Raw genomic sequence first — 18,282 nt, 5'->3', positions numbered from 1 at the left:
CGAGCGGAGCACTGAACCATTTGCTGAGCCGTGCGGGGACCGGAGACGCTCAGGAGACTCTCTGAGTGATTGGACGATCTGGGAGAAAAACAAGCAGGAAGCTAGCTACCCTGACAGAGGCTGAGCCGAAAAGCGAGCGCGTTTGTTCTGTTTGTTAGCCTTTCAGCCACGCGGAGCGCAGTTAATCAAATCCCTTCGGATTACGTTTTGCGTCAGTTGCGAACGCTCAGGTACGCGACGCACGTTGCTGTTGTGCGGTTGGAATGGGGCGGACCACCATCGTCCAATCCAATGGAGGAGAGAAGTGCCCTCCTGGACAGCGGAGGGATGAGGCTGGGACTTCCCTGCCGACTGAAATCCACCCTTTCACCCGCTTCCGCTCGTTATGCGCAGTACTGCAGGGCAGCGCTGGAATGGCTAATGAACGCCACGCCTATGCCGTTAACAGGTTGTTTTGGGATAAAAAGTACACGTGGCGATATGTACTTTGAAGTTGATGAGAAATAGGGCAGCTTCTCCGCTGTCTTTCAACTCAGCTGATCTCAGGCTAATTTCCCTTCTCAGCAGATAATGATGATGCAGTCCTCTTTGTAATGGAGGCTTGAAGTAATTTATCCTGCTATCAAAACTCCACATGCTCCCTGGGTACTGAAGAATTGATTCTTTAGACTCTTACCGGTGGCAGCTAAAAGCAAACAGCGTCAAATGAAGCAGAAATAGCAAGTTCACAAATGTTAGATCTTAACGGTTTACATTTTAGAGGGGTTTGAATTTACTTAATGTCCCTGCATGAGAACTCATTGACCTTGGGAAACTTGTTTGATGCACTTGTATTAAGTTGGGGTAATTAGGTTCGGTTGTTCATTAAAACCACGGCACAGATTTTCACTGGTCATTTAGCATCACAGGGTTACATGTTTGTTCACTGCACACACATACCTTGCTGGTGTGTCTTGAATTCTCTGAAGACATGGCTTCTCGAAAAAGACCCATCGTGAATGCAGAGGAGAAGACAAAGTGATGCAAGAGAAAGAACACGACAGCCAAACTTATCCGAGAGACCAAATTTTAAAACATGAACAGACATTTTCATTGAGTGCAGTCAATCCGTCACTAAAATCTCTTAATTCTTCAAGTGATTATTATTAGAATTGGTATCATTATTAGTACTAATAGTAGTATTCGTTTATAATCGATAATATAGCTGCAAGCACCAATTACTGGGGTTCAAGTACGATCGCAGCGGCCGACCAATACGCATCACTGTGGTCCTGGGACAAGGCATTTGTGTTGTTTAAAAAATGGGCTATCATCAATTTAGCTACCTTGTGTGCATATCCATGTAACGAAGGCCCGTAAATGATCATTGTGGCACAGGCTATTAATAAGATGCACGATATTATTCTGATCAGATTAGTATGTCGACCTTCTGGGGTGCCTTCCAATTGCAGGGATCCATCTTATATGCTCTATGCAAATATATACACATCTCTGTGTCTGATGTTGTTATTTAGCTTTTTATGCAAATTTTTTATATACTGCATTTTGATTGACATTTTGCAATCTTTGTAAATAGATATGCTCTCCTGAGCAATTTTGTTGGGGAGTTGAGCAAAGGGTGTATTTTCCATTAAGCTTCATGTGAACAAAATAGCTGTAAATGCTCCCTTGTGACTACCACGTTTTAAAAGGTTTTTAAAGGTGTTCTTAGCATCTGTTCACTTAAAAAATGCATAATTTTTCATCACATCTTTTAGTTATTTGGAAACAAATATTTTATTACTAATGCAAGAAATAATGTTGCATTAGCAGTGAAAAGGATTTTTCAATAAATTCATTTTCTAAATTGACTGAATTGAATTGCCATTTAGCTTCAGTTACATTAATTATGAATTGCCATCTGCCACTGTCAATAGATGTGTCAAAGCAACACTGTCTTTTATCTGATTCGCAAAAAAATGTTTCCTTCTTCAGAGCTAGGGGTATGTTCAGCAGGTTGTCATTGATCAAAATGTGTACCTGTACCTCCCAAAGGGCCTACAGAGTACATTTCAGATGAAAGCCAGCTAGGTGTATGTTACATCAGCTAGATCTGCTTCCGTCTTATACAGTGCTTGCTGGGCAGGCTAGCCTATGTTTAAAAAATAGATTTTTTTTTTTTTTTTTTTTCGTAATCTTTGTGTTTCCATGATCATTTCAGCATTCATCTTTTTTTCTTATTTGTTCTTTGGTACTATGAAAATCTATGTGTGTTTGGAAATGACCTTAAAGGCATACGCTTTCTATTTAGAATGCTTTACTACTTATGCAAAGTTAGTACAAGTTACAGGCTTCATATGAACAACAAAATGTTTATCAATACAATTATAGGGATAAATAGGCTATTGATTATTGAACTAAATTAACGAACCTATCTGAATAAGCTCAAAACTTTTACGAGTTTTTATTTTTATTTAGTTTTCTGTTTTGATTTCACATACAGTTTAATTTTAGTTAGTTTTAAAAGCAGCTTTGCTACTTTTAGTTTAGGTCTTTTTTTTAAATCGCACATGGAACAAGTCATGTTGCTTATTGATAAAAAGTGACTGATAATGATGATTGATGATCCAAGAACCACAAGCTTGCAGTGAGACCCAGCACTTAGCAGTGGCATATTTTCTGCTTTTGGATTACTTGGCTAATCGTGCCTTGGGGAGAGAGGGCGTCTTTAGGGACCGTGCATATGAGGCCCAGATATACGTTTTCCGAGAGCGATAAAGGGCTTATGTTTGCACGCGACCCTGAAGTCGGAATGCTTTTTATGGGATTGCTAGGGTGTTTCCTTTCGCTAATCACATTCACAGGCACGCGCATCAAAATTTTACAGACAGTCAGGATTCATCATCTGATACAGCCTGGGATGCACAAAAGGGAAGGCCTGCGTGTGTTTCATGAATCCCACGTTGGTTTCTCATTGGAGCTTTTCTTAATAAAGGAAGAGGAATATAAGTAGTTTTGTGAATGAGGCCCAATCAGTACAATTTAGCAAAGTAACAAGATTCAAATGCAGAAAATATGTGACAACAAAATGGAAGTGCAATCAATAGTAACTGGTAATTATTAGTGAAGTTGTTTACAGAAGAAGTGCTAGAGAGGGTCAGGGGTGGAGGGGCCAAGGTATAAATTGAAGAGGTGAGTCTTTAGTCTGAGGTGGAGGGCAGGAAGTGCCTTTCCTCTTCCAACTGATGTTGGGATGTCCTTCCACCACCATTGGGCGAGCACAGACAGGAGAAGTGACCTGGAAGAGCAGGCATGCAGAGGGGAGGGTCCAGGCACACAGAGGCAGTGGAGCCAGTAATGCAGAGGGGAGGAGCCAGGCACACAAAGGGGGTGGGGCCAGGTACACAGAGGGGGAGGAGGCAGGCACACAAGAGGGGGGTGGAGCCAGGCATGCAGAGGGGGAGGGGTCAGGAACGCAGAGTGGGAGGAGTCAGGCACACAGAGGGGGAGGAGCTAGGCATCCTGAGGAGGGTGAGGTGATTGTGTCTGTCCCCATTATTTAATGAATATGACACCGTGTTATTGAAAGGTAATGTGTGCTAGGGTCTTTGATACAAAAAATTTGAGGGAGAGAGAAGCTGTGAAGTCCTTTCAAAGAGGGAAGGTACAGTTTATTCAAAGCGATGTGTGTAAATAAAAAATAAAAATCAGAGACACATACATGCGTACAGGTCATTAGAAAAACGGCTAATTTATTACTTATAATATGTGTCTCTGTAGCATTTCTTTAACCTCCACAGATTGTGAGAGATTGCTTTTTTTCCTAATTTATATTTGGCCTCACATTTTGTTCTTGTTCTCCCTGAGTTCTGACAGTCCAAGTAATTGGCTGACTGATTTCAATCCGCCGTTTGTTTGGAACAAAAACATTTGTTCTTATATTTCTCTCCTGACAAGTTGCATAATGCAAATCAAGGTCTGTATTGAGTTGCAATCACGCACTAAAGCAAAATCAACAAAATACATCACTTTATAGCAAGTGTCTGCAACCCTGATCCTTGAAGCTGCAGGGTATTTTCGGTTTTGTTTTTTTCCCAACAATGCACTGATTCATGACAGCGAATAATTATACAGTTAACTCACCTCTGTTGGTTTATTTTTGTGGAAACAAAAACCTTCTCAGACCTCGCTTCTTCAGACCCAAGGCTTCAGACCACAGTGCCATGGCTTTCTTTTGCCTATTGAGCAATTTATGCAGTTTTGTATTTTGGCTGCGAAGTTAGTTGTTAACGAGTCTGGAAAACATATGATTGTGGAAGTAAGAAAGAGAAGGACTAAAATGAGAGAACTTTTCAAAAGTGTAGAAGTCAAGAGTTGGCTCTGGCCTTTCAAGTTTGTGGTGTGACTGGTTTGACTGATTCAGAGAAGATGGGAATTCATATTGGCACCAGTGATAAGCCTGGTGCATATGGTGAACACTTCTGTTCATCGTCTTCTGTCAGAATAAATGATGTGTGCGTTTGCTTCAAGCACCATAGTTGATGTTTAAAGCTTGCCCCCATGAGCCCAAAAAGCTCCTAATGGCGTTTCACCCACTGAACGCCTGGTGCTTCTGTCAGCGGACATAAGGAGGGAAATCTGAGGGCAAAGTTGCTGTACTACACAGACTTTACCAACTGACCAGAAAGGCTCCAAATCCTCTAGTTTTAAGTAGACACTTCCAACAAAATGTCTGCTGTTCAGCAAGTGGACTGCTTATTGACAAATGCTGGTCTGTACTCTCCTGAATCGACTCAAGACTTTGCAGCGATGAGATGGGTCTGCACCTGCAACTGGGCATTTTATTTATTTATTTATTTATTTATTTATTTATTTATTTGGTGGGGGGTGGAGAAAATAAATGTCACTCTGTCACCCTGCAGAATCCCTGAGGAGAGTTTGTTGAGGGAAAAAAAAATATTTATCTTGAAGGACCAATTTAATATCTCAAGGAAGCAATGTACTTATTAAATTGCTCTCTATCTGGAACTGAAGTCTTCCCCTTGAGATATTAAGTCCTGCTACCAGGTGCTGCTATCGCAAACATGGTATATGTGCCAAAATAAAAGGTGCTACAGAAGTCATTTCAACACATCAACTGTGCAGTCAACTATACAGTATATTCCTGTGTATCATTAAGCTGTATGTCAAATATCATGGACTAGTACTCACACAGTTTTATCCACAATTGCTTGCAGCTGTCAGTGTTATACCGGCAGTAGAATGTGTAGCTGTGTGCATTTGCTGTTTTTGAGTTGCTCCTTTGAGATTTTCCAAGTCTTGTAGCTGGTCTTTGTATTTATTTGAAAATGTTTGGTTTGATGTGGCTGTAGACAGAAAATGTATTTTGTATGCAGAATGTGTGCGTGATTACAGTGAAGCTCAGTAAATGGATACCATGAAACTACAAAGAAACACCGCTGAGATTATGTTAAATTACATAATACTACACATTTGTGTAATTCTATGAAAAGTTACGGCTCAGTTACATTGGACAGGGGTCAGAATAGAAGTAATTTATACATAATAAAGGCCTGATTTATGGGCTTCCGGGGCAGCTTCAGTGAAACCGCTGGCTCTTGGTCCAGTGATGGACTTCACAGTCCAGAACTGAATCCTGACCAAACGAGTGGCGACTGTGGTCAGGAGTCCTACAGGACAGTTTATAATTGCCTCCAACGTCTCCGATGGAGGACTTCAGTCGCCTGGGTATTCCTGGTGTGGAGGACTCGTGGACTGGAAATGAGTAGAAACAAGCAGCATCCAACTGTCACATTCACCAATTTTAAAATATATGCACCCCATGTGTGTTCTTTGCATATTTTACAATGTTTTTGAGATTAAACTATCAGTTTTTTCTTAAATGTCTTAAATTCCCACTGCGTAATGTATTCACAGATTAATTAAAAGTTCACAAACTAAATAAAATAAAATAAAAAAGAGAGCTCAGAAATGTTTACATAAACATCACATCGGAAGTCTTTTCAAATCCTCCTTTGAAATCTTGTACATATTTACTATCCTTACAAGACTACGTAACCCTGTGGTTGAGGTAAAATTCAAGAATACAACAACACGTTAAATATGCTAACAGATGAACAGTGTAAAGTTGCATTAGAGAGCACCGTCCTTCCCTCGATTAATTTCCCCGCTGATAACGAGTGGAGATTTGGGGAAAGTGGCTGTATCGATTCACATACTGGATTGATCTTAGTGACCTAAGACTGTGCGCATCTTCACTTGGAGAGTCCCTTTTCACGGCGCTCAGGGCTGAAATGAGAATCGCCGCGGAATCCATACTTTCGCTCGGTTCGATTATTTACGTCGTTACTTATTTATTTGCGCGGCCGTTTGAAGGGGCGTTAATGGGTCTTGCCTTGAGCACAGTGCAGCGTTGAGATTCTGGCGTGCCCTCCGAATGCAGGGATTTTTCCTGCCTTGCTCCTTTCAAATATATACACACACCTCTGCGTCTGAGTATTTGCGTCGTTTTCAGTTTAAAAACCGTGCCATGATTGTTTCATTCGACATCGTTGTTTGCTCGTCTGGTCCGATTCACGCAGTCCACAGGTTCTCATTACAATTAGAGTGAAATGAGTTTTGAAAACCGCCAGCATTTTGGCACAATATACCAGACATCCCAGCGCAGTAAGCTAGGCCAAAGCAGTAGGTGTGTTGTATTGAAGGAATTAAACATTTAAAACATGAGAGGATTCGTTATTTTTGGTAAGCTTGTTCTGAGCCCTCTGTCTCATAAATAATGATTTGTTTTACGGACTCCAGACATGTACCTTTATGAGCGAGGAGAGGGAAAATATAATAGCAGCAGTGATACAGGGCATTTTAACAAAGCAAGGCTGATATAAGGGGAGGATGTGATGATTAAATATGGACGTTTCTCACATTCTCCGTTAAATATAAATAGGCTCTGTGCCCTGGTTGCCAAGAAGGGCTCGGGCTGCAACTGTTTCACCGAAAGGTCACAAATGAAAAAGAAATTGGTTTTGCGGAGCCCTGTTTATTATAATTAAACATTCAAAATTGGTTTCTGTAGTTTTTTGAATGCAAGAATTTCCTTCAGAAAAGGCAGGCTTCCATTTGCAAACTGAAATTGCTTTAAAATTGCACAATTTAAAATTAACACTATTGCATCTATTAACAAAAACTATTTCCAGTGATGGCGAAAAAATTACTTTAATGAAAGAAAGTATGATTTTAATGAAGGCTAAACATAAATTATAATAACAGATGTCCTTCTCTTGCAAATGGAATGCTGTCATCAAAATCCATTAGTATTTTGAACATAAGCCTCAAAATACTAGGCCTAATTGGATTCTGATTCTGGAAGCTCGATGCTTCAAATGCAAATTATTTGAACATGTAAATTTAATATGGCTGTGATTTTGCTCATTTTAAACTGAACAAGAGCTGTAGGGGATTTGTTGTGTTTTGGGACATAGCCCAGGTGCAGTTCCACATGGTTGAACTCTAATTAAGACCGAAAATTACTCAGTTGGTGTGTTTTGCAACATAAATATACTTTAAACAAAGCAGTCAACCATTTGTAAGGTTGTAGTGTTGACACCAGATATAAATCATTTCTCTTTAATTAATTTGTCTCCAAGTTTGTATACAGTTTGTGTATACGTATACATATACACAGCGGCATCCGGTATTCTGTGTTAAATTATCCAATTAGTTGATGGTTTTTTCCCCAAACAATTTGTACAATTTTAATGTAATCAATGGCAAAGAGCATATCAAACAGCATATATATTTCACAATAATCATGCACATAAAAATTCTATTTGTATTTTCACTATCAGTCATTTTTCTCCTTCCTTTCAGTGTTTTTATTTTTTATTTTTTTATTTTTTGGTGGAGGTGGGTGAGGGGGGTGGGATTGTCAGTTTGGGATGTCTAGTCCTGTCGATGTAGGAGAATGGAGACACACACTCTCCTGCTAGGCATGTATTGCCAGCCATTGATTTTTTTTTGCCCTTCGGTCGACCTGATGACAAATTTAGCAGAAATAGCATCTGACTAGATCTTATGCGCAGCTAGCGCAGGCAAACTGCAGCTGCCCAACTGACCAGAGGAGGGCATTGGCATGCGGTGAAATGTGACCTGAAGCCATCGTTCCTTAAATGGCACTACAGCCAGCTGGGCGCCACCCTGTTGGTCTGCCAGCCGCAACCAGAACCTGCTCAGCACAGCCAGGTTCTCTCACCAGATTGTGGGGCATATCAGCGCTCTGACACTGAAACTTGGCAGAACGAGGCATCCAGGAGCCCTGGCGTGTCAGTAAGACTCACATTTTCATTTCGTCAAGCCGTAACTCAAGGCCCCCAAGGTTCAGTAAAATGCCATGTGATGAATCTGTCCTGCTTCAAGGCTTCTTCCTGGCAGCACTGCCGGAAGCCTTGCTCATGCAGTCAGTGCAGAATGGCGGTTTATGAGACATTGAGCTGGACTCGAGCTCCATTTGGCTTAAAACAAAATGCAAGTTGGTTTTTCTGTTGACAAAGCACGATTTGGTGAGTTCTCATATACGCACACCTGGGGGGTGGTAATGACGCACATGCGGGGTGTCTTTCCCTCCCCAGAAATGCAGTACACGTTGTATGTGCACACTTGTTAGCCAGTCAGGACCGTGTATTCATCCAAACAATCGCCATAATCAGCTTTCTGAAAACGTCTTTGTGAAGAAAAGTTGCACTTGAATTTTCCAGGTATTGCAAACTTTCTTTGGTCATCGGGTTCAAGTACAACTTCCAGTTGACTTTCTTCACAGCAGGCGTTGGCAGCTCAAATGTTCTTCAAACGTTCGGACAGCTCTGACGTAAAGCATGGTTGCAGGCACTACAAAGGCCTCCTTTTTACTACTTGCTTTGTTACTTCGTGTTTTTAAGCTTGTAGGAGTTTCATGTTCATGTTGAAGTTTTCTACTGATAAGTTGATAATTTTTGTCATTTTAATAAAACAACAAATATGCAGTCAACCACAAAAAAATATGCTGTTGATTGTTGCAGATATTAAGATTGTTCTGTTTCATGTATCCGAGCCAAAAATGATTGCAGTCCTTTAATCCTTTATATTGCAATTTAGTGAGAGTGCAAAAACTCAACTAATTCATTTAGCTCTGATTTTTCTCCATTAATAAAATGCAGATACATTCATTTAAATGTGACAAATGAGATTGCGATTAGATCAGCTCATTTAGTTAATGAAATTAACTGAATTAAATTAACTAAATGGTATTTAAATGTAGATATGGGCTGTTAGTGCAGATAGATTTTTTTGTTTATTGTGACATGCGCCCAGTGTCCCTGCCTCACCCCACACAACCCCCCCCCCCCCCAACCCCCACCCTTGGGGATATCAGATCGGACATTGAGATGCACAGAAAAATCATGAAATATACATTTTATATTATGTTATGTTACGTTTAACACTGTTACATACATTAACTATAGTGACAACACAACATACTCTTCATGTTACATAAGTTAACACTGACTTGTGCTCATTCTAGCAAGATCCACACATTTGGCACCACAGCTTGGTGGTGATTGACTGGTACCCTTATCCTTATTGGGTTATCTGTACCATTTTGCCACGTGTTCATGTCTGCTGCTCGGCAAAGTAGATCGGAGCTGTTTTCAGCTCCACCAGCTTCTCCTTGCCCGACCATATTAACCTCACCACATCCATTCGGAATAGCGCGGACAGCTTCCTTGACCCTCTTTAAAACTCTGAGACAGTCAGTGCCTCCAACACTGCCTGCAAGCACTTCGCTAACAGCCGCCTAAGCACATTGCAGTCCATCTCCATTATATACACCCAAGGGCTTTGCGTCAAATAAATACCGTTCCAAAACACCTAATGGAGTCTAATAAATAATTTCTCTTCTGTCATTCTCTCCTTCCCCAACCGAATGTGGCTTTAAGTCTATATTTAAAACTCACCATTTAAGTCTCGCTGTATTAGAGTTCTTTTAAATGTAAGTATTTATGTCACCCTGCCAATCCCTAGTCCTTCCTTTGTATTCCATTTGTAACCTCTCCTGATAAATTTGATGGCTTGAATTGATCAAAAATGTGAGAGAAAGATTAACATTTTAATTTGCGGTTTCTTCGCCGGCCTGGTGTACTCAATGCTGAAATTAGCCCTGTCACCCCCTCCCCCCCCCCCCCCCCCCCCCCCCCCATTTTCCGGAACCTTGGACATGTCTGTCTTCATTGGGAAAGTCAAAAAATGGTGAATTTCATAGTAATGGCAGCATGGACGATGACAATTCATCATTCACAAAAAGCCTATATTTCATTTCTGATTACAAACAAACCTTTGGCTGACTAGTTACTGTAGTGCGGATGTCAGGGCGGTGGGAGATGACTGTAGGGGAAATGGGTAAACAAATGTAATGAGTTGGTATTAGACTATGTACAAGTAATTTGGCCTCAAGCTTAATAGATTGATTGACATTTGTATGTGTCAATCTAACACACATGCACACACACACACACACACGATGATCAAACATTTTAGCATGTGGCCATGGTTACAGCAATGAGTGTTGGGGCCCTTGGTTCATTCATAGCACACACTGGATGGTGCAATTGCCTGTAATGTTTACAATGGGTATAGTATATCTCTGTTCTGGGACATGTTTACATTTTCCTTGGTGCAGTGTTTTAGCGGATGGCAATGATAAATCAGCTGTTTTAAAAACTGGACCCAAACAGCCCTGTTGGTCAGAAGACACATCGAGGCGGTTTGAGATTCAAGGGCTGTAGAATTTCTATCTTCATTAACCCACTATGTTTCTCTCGGACAGGTGGATCAGCGAAATGCCAGCCACCCAACCTCGCCTGGTCGACCAGGACTAAACTGCTGCTGCACCTTGGGATACTGACGGGAGAGGGAAGTTTCAGGGGCTCGTAATGGGCGGTGCTACATTGACCTGTCAATAACTTCCTTCACCCAATCAAACATTTTTTTTTCTGCTCTCCGCTGCAGAAAGCACAATGACTGCTCCAAGGAGCATTCCAAATGAGAAGAAAAGTGAATCTTATAATAAACAAATTTTGTACCACTCACTGGTGTTTGTTCCTCTGTTAAGGTATACCATGTCATGCTTGCCACCTGGCGATAACTTGGTTTGTTTGTTTAAAACAATATGTTTTCTCCCGTACTTGTTGAGGCCCATATTGGCACACCTAAATTTTTAGAAAGGCATGCTCTACAAACCTCACCATCAATATGACCAAGTCATCTTCTCAGTCATTATTAATTTATGCAAATGCCTCTACCCCATCTAGCATATATTGTTTGATGTTTTTGTGCTCAGTTTTGTGTTTTGCAATTATTATAATGTACTGCTCACAACTGACAAATTTGGCCTCTGGGTGCTGGGCAGTCAAGCTCACTTGAATTGAATTTTGAGCTAATTTATGAGGATGGACAAATAACTCTTTTTGTACACTAGCACCATTTGAAGCACAGATATTGCTGATAGATTTGCCATAATTCAGTTATTAAAAAAATGAATATATGGTTTTGTCAAATAATACAGACAGACTGCAGGTCTTGTGATATTGTAGAGAGCATACCGATCATATGAATGAAGGCTTGTGATTTCCCTTATAGTTTTAGCCAATGTCGCATACAGCATAGAACACGCAATAATGAAAATCTGCGCTACTGTGTCAAAATCATTTCAAATAAAGTATTTGAGAATTTCTGGTTGAAGTAGATTTCACTGATAATCTAACAAAATAGTGAAAGGGCACTGAGAGTTCAGAACATGCATTTAAGGTTTGTTTGCCAAGTTTTACACAAAGTGAACTGTCATGAAAAAAACATGTAGTTTAATCATTCAGTACCATCTATAATCTTGCAGAACACTGTCTTTTTTAGGTATGGTATAATGTCACTCATTCTAGTCTAGTCTAGTTTCATATTTTATACAACTGGTAAAAAGCACTTACCCCGGAGATCTTCAACCAAGACTGATCTTGAATGAAAAAAGAATAGGTTTGGAGTTGCACTTTAAACATTAAGCGTATCTCTGCTTTCATGACATTACTATATGACACATTAAAAAAATTATTCAGTTTAAAATGATTTATAGGCATCCAGATGTCATTAATACGTACAATATACAAATTGCATGCTGATAAGTGACGAGTACGCTGATATGTGCAGAGATGAACAAAAAAATAATTTTAAGCATTAGTAAATTATCAGGTTGGAGGAAGAGGCTCAATGTGGAAGTGTACTGAGACTTTCACACCTAGTTAGTTTGCATCAAACAGAAGTGTGGTTTGCTTCACGTGGAGACGTGTGTGAAAAAAACCGTGACTGTGATGCATTCTCAGAAGGAGGTCAATTAAAATTATTGAACCGTGATGGCGATGTCCACGAATGGAGAACATGGGTAGTATGAATGCTACAGAACTCCGTTCATTGTTTTTACATTTGATTTCAAGTTTAAATCAGTTTTATTTTTTTAACTTGACTTTGAGTTTAAATATATCTCTTTGTACATGTCTTACGTGATGTTTGTTCTGCCGTAGTTCAGCGGCATTGCAAGTGAGGGTCTCTCCCTCACTCCATCTCTGAGATTTAAATAAAGGATGGATGAATGAATGGATTGATTGATTGATTGATTGATTGATTGATTGATTGATTGATTGATTGATTGATTGATTTTGGCCAGTTGTGAACCAGTTGATAAAACTAAAAAAATCAACAAGTGTCTTAACAGTCTTATGCATTTCCAAAAAGATATATTCCAGTGGAGGACTTTCCAAACTAGGTCTTACTACGTAAGTGACAAGTTAACGAACGAGAACGAGACTTACTCACTCAAATGACTGTTATTGTAACATTCTAACAGGCCAAAAGGGCAAACAGAAGTGGAACGTAGGATCAAATCTGTAGGTCTATATAAAAATATTACTTTGGGGGGAGTTGCCACAACTATTATCTGAAGTGAATGGCGACTGACCCATCAACCAACCCTCAACTGACAAGTTTTCAACCCTCACCCCTGAGAGAGGTAATTCACAGTGTGCCCAAAAGAGGGAAAATGGGTGTAAGGATTGACTGAGGTACCTAGGTGTGTGTGGGTGATGTGCAGTGTCAGCAACACTAAAGGCGTAACTTCCTTCCGCAGTACCAAAGTATTCTTTTCATGCTTGATTTCCTTTTAAAAGTTTTCGTTTTTGAAAAACACATTGGTTTGTATAGAATGCGCTGGAGAATAGCTGGGAACACACTCCGCTGATCTGGAGTGATCGGAACATTTCTACACATCGCCCCCAAGATTTAAATTAAACAGATCATCTCACAGAAGGTTTATTTATTTTTAATATCAGGAGGATATTAGAGACTCCATTTAGTTTATATATCAGGTTTCCTGGTGCATGAAATTGCTTTTTCCTTGCATTTCCCATAACAATAAAATAATCTAAAGTACACTTGGGAAATGAATAGGCGCTAAAAAAACAGGTCAACAGAGTAAATATAACTGGTGTTTGCAATTTATGATTGACAGTGATGTGTGGTCAATGAGAGCAGTATGTATATTAGCCTGTGTACCACACTGTTCCTTTTTCTTGCCTTTTTCCATGTAAATGAGCAATAAGCACATCATGGTCACTGAAGCGACTTCTGTCAGAGAACGTGAAAAGCATGTGAAAAAAATCTGACTTGGTACATGAGAGCCATGGCTTACTCCACTACCTGGTGGCTCTGCCCTCCAGCCCATACATTGCACTTTGGTAGCACTGTTGTTTAGTTAATTATGAGATGCTTACGTGGTAGTAAATAAGTAAGTAAGCCTTATGTGTTATATAGAGCCATGATATAATTAGCCTAGCACCATGTTTCTTTGCCATGCCTTAATGCATGTCGCGTTGCACAATGTGACTCAGCTGAGCAAGAAAAATTGTTTTTTGTCGTTGTAAATAAAGTTGTCATGTGTGAGCAGTTTGTTTTTACAGCCTCACATTGTATTGTATCGGATAATGTCCACGTGACTCTCCTTTTCTCTGAATTTATTTCAATGTGTTGCATTTAGATTGTTTAGCTTTTTTTGCTGGACTGCAACAGCGGGGCCAGCCCTACAAACGCGAATGTATGTGACTGACTGAGTGATGAAGTTACACCATTGGTCGGCTGAGTTATGAAGTTACACCATTGGTCGGCTGGAGAGGTCCAGCCATATACTAGGTTTTGACCTGGTCTTGTTAGTGTTGACACTGCTGTTTTTGAGAAAATTCCCTTGTGTACTTTGTTGTCGTCATTTATTTGGCCTGCAGCCTGTTGAGTGCTCATGAGGAATGCGGGTGCGGTCTCATGATGGAGGGATTGGGTGGTACAAACCTATAAAAGGAGTTTGAAAGTTGAGTCAGGCCTGGCTCTTGGGCAAAGCAGTGTCTTGCTGTGAGTAAACGTCAGAGACTAGGAGTGGGACTGAAAACAAGAGTGTTGGCTCTGTAGAGAACGGTGCTGAAAGAGGGAAGAAGTACAAGACTTTATTGAACTACGTGGAGGGGAGTTGACAGTCTACGGGAAGAGCTAGAGTCACATTACTGGAGATGGATATTTGGTTATTGCATGCGATAGCCAACAGGCAAGTAGAAATTAGAGTGCTTTCCTGTGTGTGAGAAAGGCCACCCTTGGACGTTGTATTCACTGCGTCCTTAAGGTGAGGTGGTTCCTCTCTTGGTGTCTTAGAGAAGAGTGTTCTTGTTGTATCTGGAGTTCCAGTCCTGTGGTAAATGCTGTTTGCAGGGAGATATGTTTTTTTTTAAACCAAAGTCCACTCAAGAGGAGTAGAATTGTCCATTCACTTACAGTCACTTGTATGGTGTCACCCTTGAGCTGTGGCTTCTGTTGTCTCACCACTAGTCGTGAGGCAGTGGGTGGCATCTCAGAAGGGGTTGGTGGACGGGTGGCAAGGTGCATGGAGATTCTGTTATGGTGGATTAGTAGTGTAGATAGAACGGGCGAACAGTGCCTTGTGACTCTTTTAGTAATTGATTTCTGTAAATGTTCAGACAACAATTAGGCCTACTAGCACTGTAGTGTGTGAATGCTCTCAACTCATTAAAGTAATGGATAGTCCTTGGTGCTGTGAATAAGACTAGCTGCTAACGTGGCCAAAAAAAATTAAAATGGAAATTCACTGTGTGAAAGTCGCTAATGACACCATGACCTACTTTAAAAAACGTGTCCTTGATTCCCCAATGACGGGGTTGGGTATTATGCTTATTGGATTATTCTATTCATTTTGTACATTTTGAACTTCTTTTGGTACTGATTTCACTCCATCCACTCAATGTGTAGTGATCAAATCCTGACTGTGCCGGTGGAAACTGTTGCCAAGACTACAGCAAGGTGATTTGTAATTGGGTACAATAGAGTCTTCTGTTGGACAGGAATAAAGGAAAGAAGCGGGGCCTCTTTGCATGCATTTTTAAGGAAGGGTATGGTAGTGTACACACTTCTGATTTGACAGCGAATCTATTAAGAAGTCTACATATATTACAAAGACCCAGTCACTGGAGAAGTTGGATATCTTACTAGATTAAAGCAATTTTCACAGGGGCTTTGTGGGGTTACAGCAGAAAATAATGAATGAGGAGCGATGACCTCACTGGGAGCAGGATTAAAGGGATGTTGTGAACATCAAATGGCACCGCGGGACCTTTGCCCCACTGAGAAGAACACGAAAAGGAACTTTTGTCACAGGGAAGCCGCTCAGCTCTTTCCTCATCTAATTTTAATGTAGCCACCCATCAGCTTGAGCAGTTTATGGCCTTTATGACTCTGAAGCCTAACTTTTATCTGCTGTAAGATGTGGCATGTGCAGTCTGGATAGCTCAGCCTACGTTGTCAAGTTTTTAACTCTGTGCTGATACGTTGTGGTCGGTGTGTGGTCAGCAGACCAAAGTCATCTTATTATATTCTATGTAATTCATTAAAAATACATTCATACATGTAAGCAAAGAGTGGTATTGTCTATCACTCCCTTGTCATCAGTCATACCACCATGAACTCTATTCCTGCTGAATGGCTGAAGCTAAGTAAGTGTGGACTTGGTTAGTATTTGGATGAGAGACCGCCAGGGAAAGCTAAGCTGCTGCTGGAAGTGGTGTTGGTGGGTCAGCAGGGGGAAATCTTCCCTCTGGTCAAATAAACCCCAATGTCCCATTGCCCCAGTGCAGTGAAGGGGAACCTGTATTGTAATGTTTAAATACACGACCTGTATTAAACCAAGGTCCTGACTCGATGTGGTCATTAAAGACCCCATGACACTAATCGCAAAGAGTGGGGGGTTACCCAGCGTCCTGGCTAAGTTCCCAAACTGGTTCTCCCATAATTATCCCCTGATTTAATTAGCTAAAAAGTGTTCTGTCCCTCTCCACCTTAACCAATGTGTGGTGAGTGTTCTGGCACAAAATGGCTGCGTGCATCACCCAAAGTGGTGCTACACATTGGTGGTCGGTGAAGTGAGATCCCCCTCATCACTGTAAAGCATACGGAAAAGTGCTATATAAATGCAATGATTCATTCATTCTATCTAGCTTTTAGAATTGTTTGGTGACATTTGGTCAAAACCTGGCTAACGTTTCAACGAAAGGGCTCACACATGGTGGTATTTCTCCTAAATAAATAAACCTTGTTTAAAAATAACTCAGACAACCATCAGAAAGCACAAGATGATCTTGCACTGTTGCTTAGCTAAAGGCAAGCCAAGCTCGATATATTTTCAGCAACTACAGGTCGGCTCTCCAAATTGGGCTGAAAATACAGGGCCCCAATGAGCTTGGGGTTCCGTCACCAGACTGAAACTGATGAAAGCCCCCACAGCATCTCTGATAAACCATGTGCTCAGAGGGACGGAGGGGACCGATTAAATGCTTGGTTTGATGACTTTTTCTGGTTCGTCGACTCATTAAAAAAAGTGCTCCTTAAAAATGCACCTGGGGAAATTCTTCCAGAAACTTCCAATAACAGTTTACCCCTGTTATTATTATCTTGCATTTAAGTTGCCCCAAGTATCAGGAGACATTGTCATAATTCAAAGGGAAACTATCCCCAGGAAAATTGTTTAGTAGGACAAACACAATCTGCACCAGATAGATGTGTTGAATGGTACAGATCAGTCAGCTCTGTATCTTTAATATGCAACTGTAATACAGCACAAAACTCTTTTACCAAACAGAATTTTCTAAAATAAGGATGTAGAGAGGACCGAAGGAACACTGGAGGTGATCATTTGATTGGTGTCCAGCGCAGATGGCAGTGTCTGCTTGTTATTGGTGTTTTTCTTTGCACCAGTGGTTCATTTAAGTCATTAATTGGCTAAGCAATCCACACACCTTGTTCTCAAGGCCTTATTTGGCAGCTGACGGTAAGGAAACCAGATTAACCTGCAGACACTAAGATCCATACATTTTTCAGGGACCGTAATAGAAAATCCCATGTGGCCGGTGCCAATGTAAGTTTGATGATAAGGCCCCGAGGCATTAGAAAGTGTGGAGTGGTACAATATGCTAGTGCTGTGGAGTCATCTGATATTGTGACACGTCTGCTTCTGACAGCTGCAAAGCACACCCATTACAGTGATGTCACTGATGCGGCTCCCTCTCAAACTTGGTTTGACGCTGAGTGCTCACAATGCAGAAGAGCCTTTTTCATATTACTGAGGGGAGAGTGGGAGGGGGAGGGGACGGAGGAGCTGGGAGAATTTCATGGGTGAATTTGCACTGTATTGTAGACTTCTTAAGGATTGCTTCTGCTACCCACATTTGTAAAAATAAAAAATCCGTGAAGGCAAATGGAAATTGAAAATGTAATATTTATTGAACATGGTTCACTCATTCTCATGTATATTATAGGCATGATAATGATTTTAACCACAGTAAACATACAATATTTAGGGAGTGTGAAGCACTTAATGAGTGAATTTACTCATAGGATACTCTATTCAGTCTTCTTAAGGATCTTTTATGTTAATCGCATTAGTAAAATCGCATTGAAAATTTGGTGTTTATTGAACATGATGTAATTGTTCTCACTAATAGCATAGCTGTGTTATTGCTATAAATTACAATGTGCAGTTGAGGCCAAAAGTTTACATACACCTAGGCTAAAGACATTCATGTTACCATCCATTTCCTATGTTAAGTCAATTAGGGTATCTACTTTATTTCCATAAGAGGTCATTTCAAAATAATAGCTAAGAGA

The 18,282-nt window shown here is 40.6% G+C and overlaps 1 protein-coding gene across 4 annotated transcripts in view; it reads left to right on the top strand.

Moving 5' to 3' along the window:
* zgc:174356 (uncharacterized protein LOC100137120 homolog) overlaps positions 1 to 11,117 on the top strand; it is a 48,124-nt gene extending 37,007 nt beyond the window's left edge. For all 4 annotated transcript variants that reach the window (XM_064333225.1, XM_064333216.1, XM_064333197.1 and 1 more), the window contains one exon: positions 10,856 to 11,117. In XM_064333225.1, the coding sequence (XP_064189295.1) occupies positions 10,856 to 10,907 (52 nt within the window). In that variant the 3' untranslated portion in view covers positions 10,908 to 11,117. The remainder of the gene's footprint in view (positions 1 to 10,855) is intronic.
* The last annotated feature ends 7,165 nt before the right edge of the window (positions 11,118 to 18,282 follow it).

This window comes from Anguilla rostrata, chromosome 1, assembly GCF_018555375.3.
Source record: "Anguilla rostrata isolate EN2019 chromosome 1, ASM1855537v3, whole genome shotgun sequence".
In the NCBI taxonomy this organism is placed as follows: Eukaryota; Metazoa; Chordata; class Actinopteri; order Anguilliformes; family Anguillidae; genus Anguilla; species Anguilla rostrata.
Note: the sequence above shows the minus strand (reverse complement) of the source record. Positions and strands in the feature narration are given on the sequence as shown.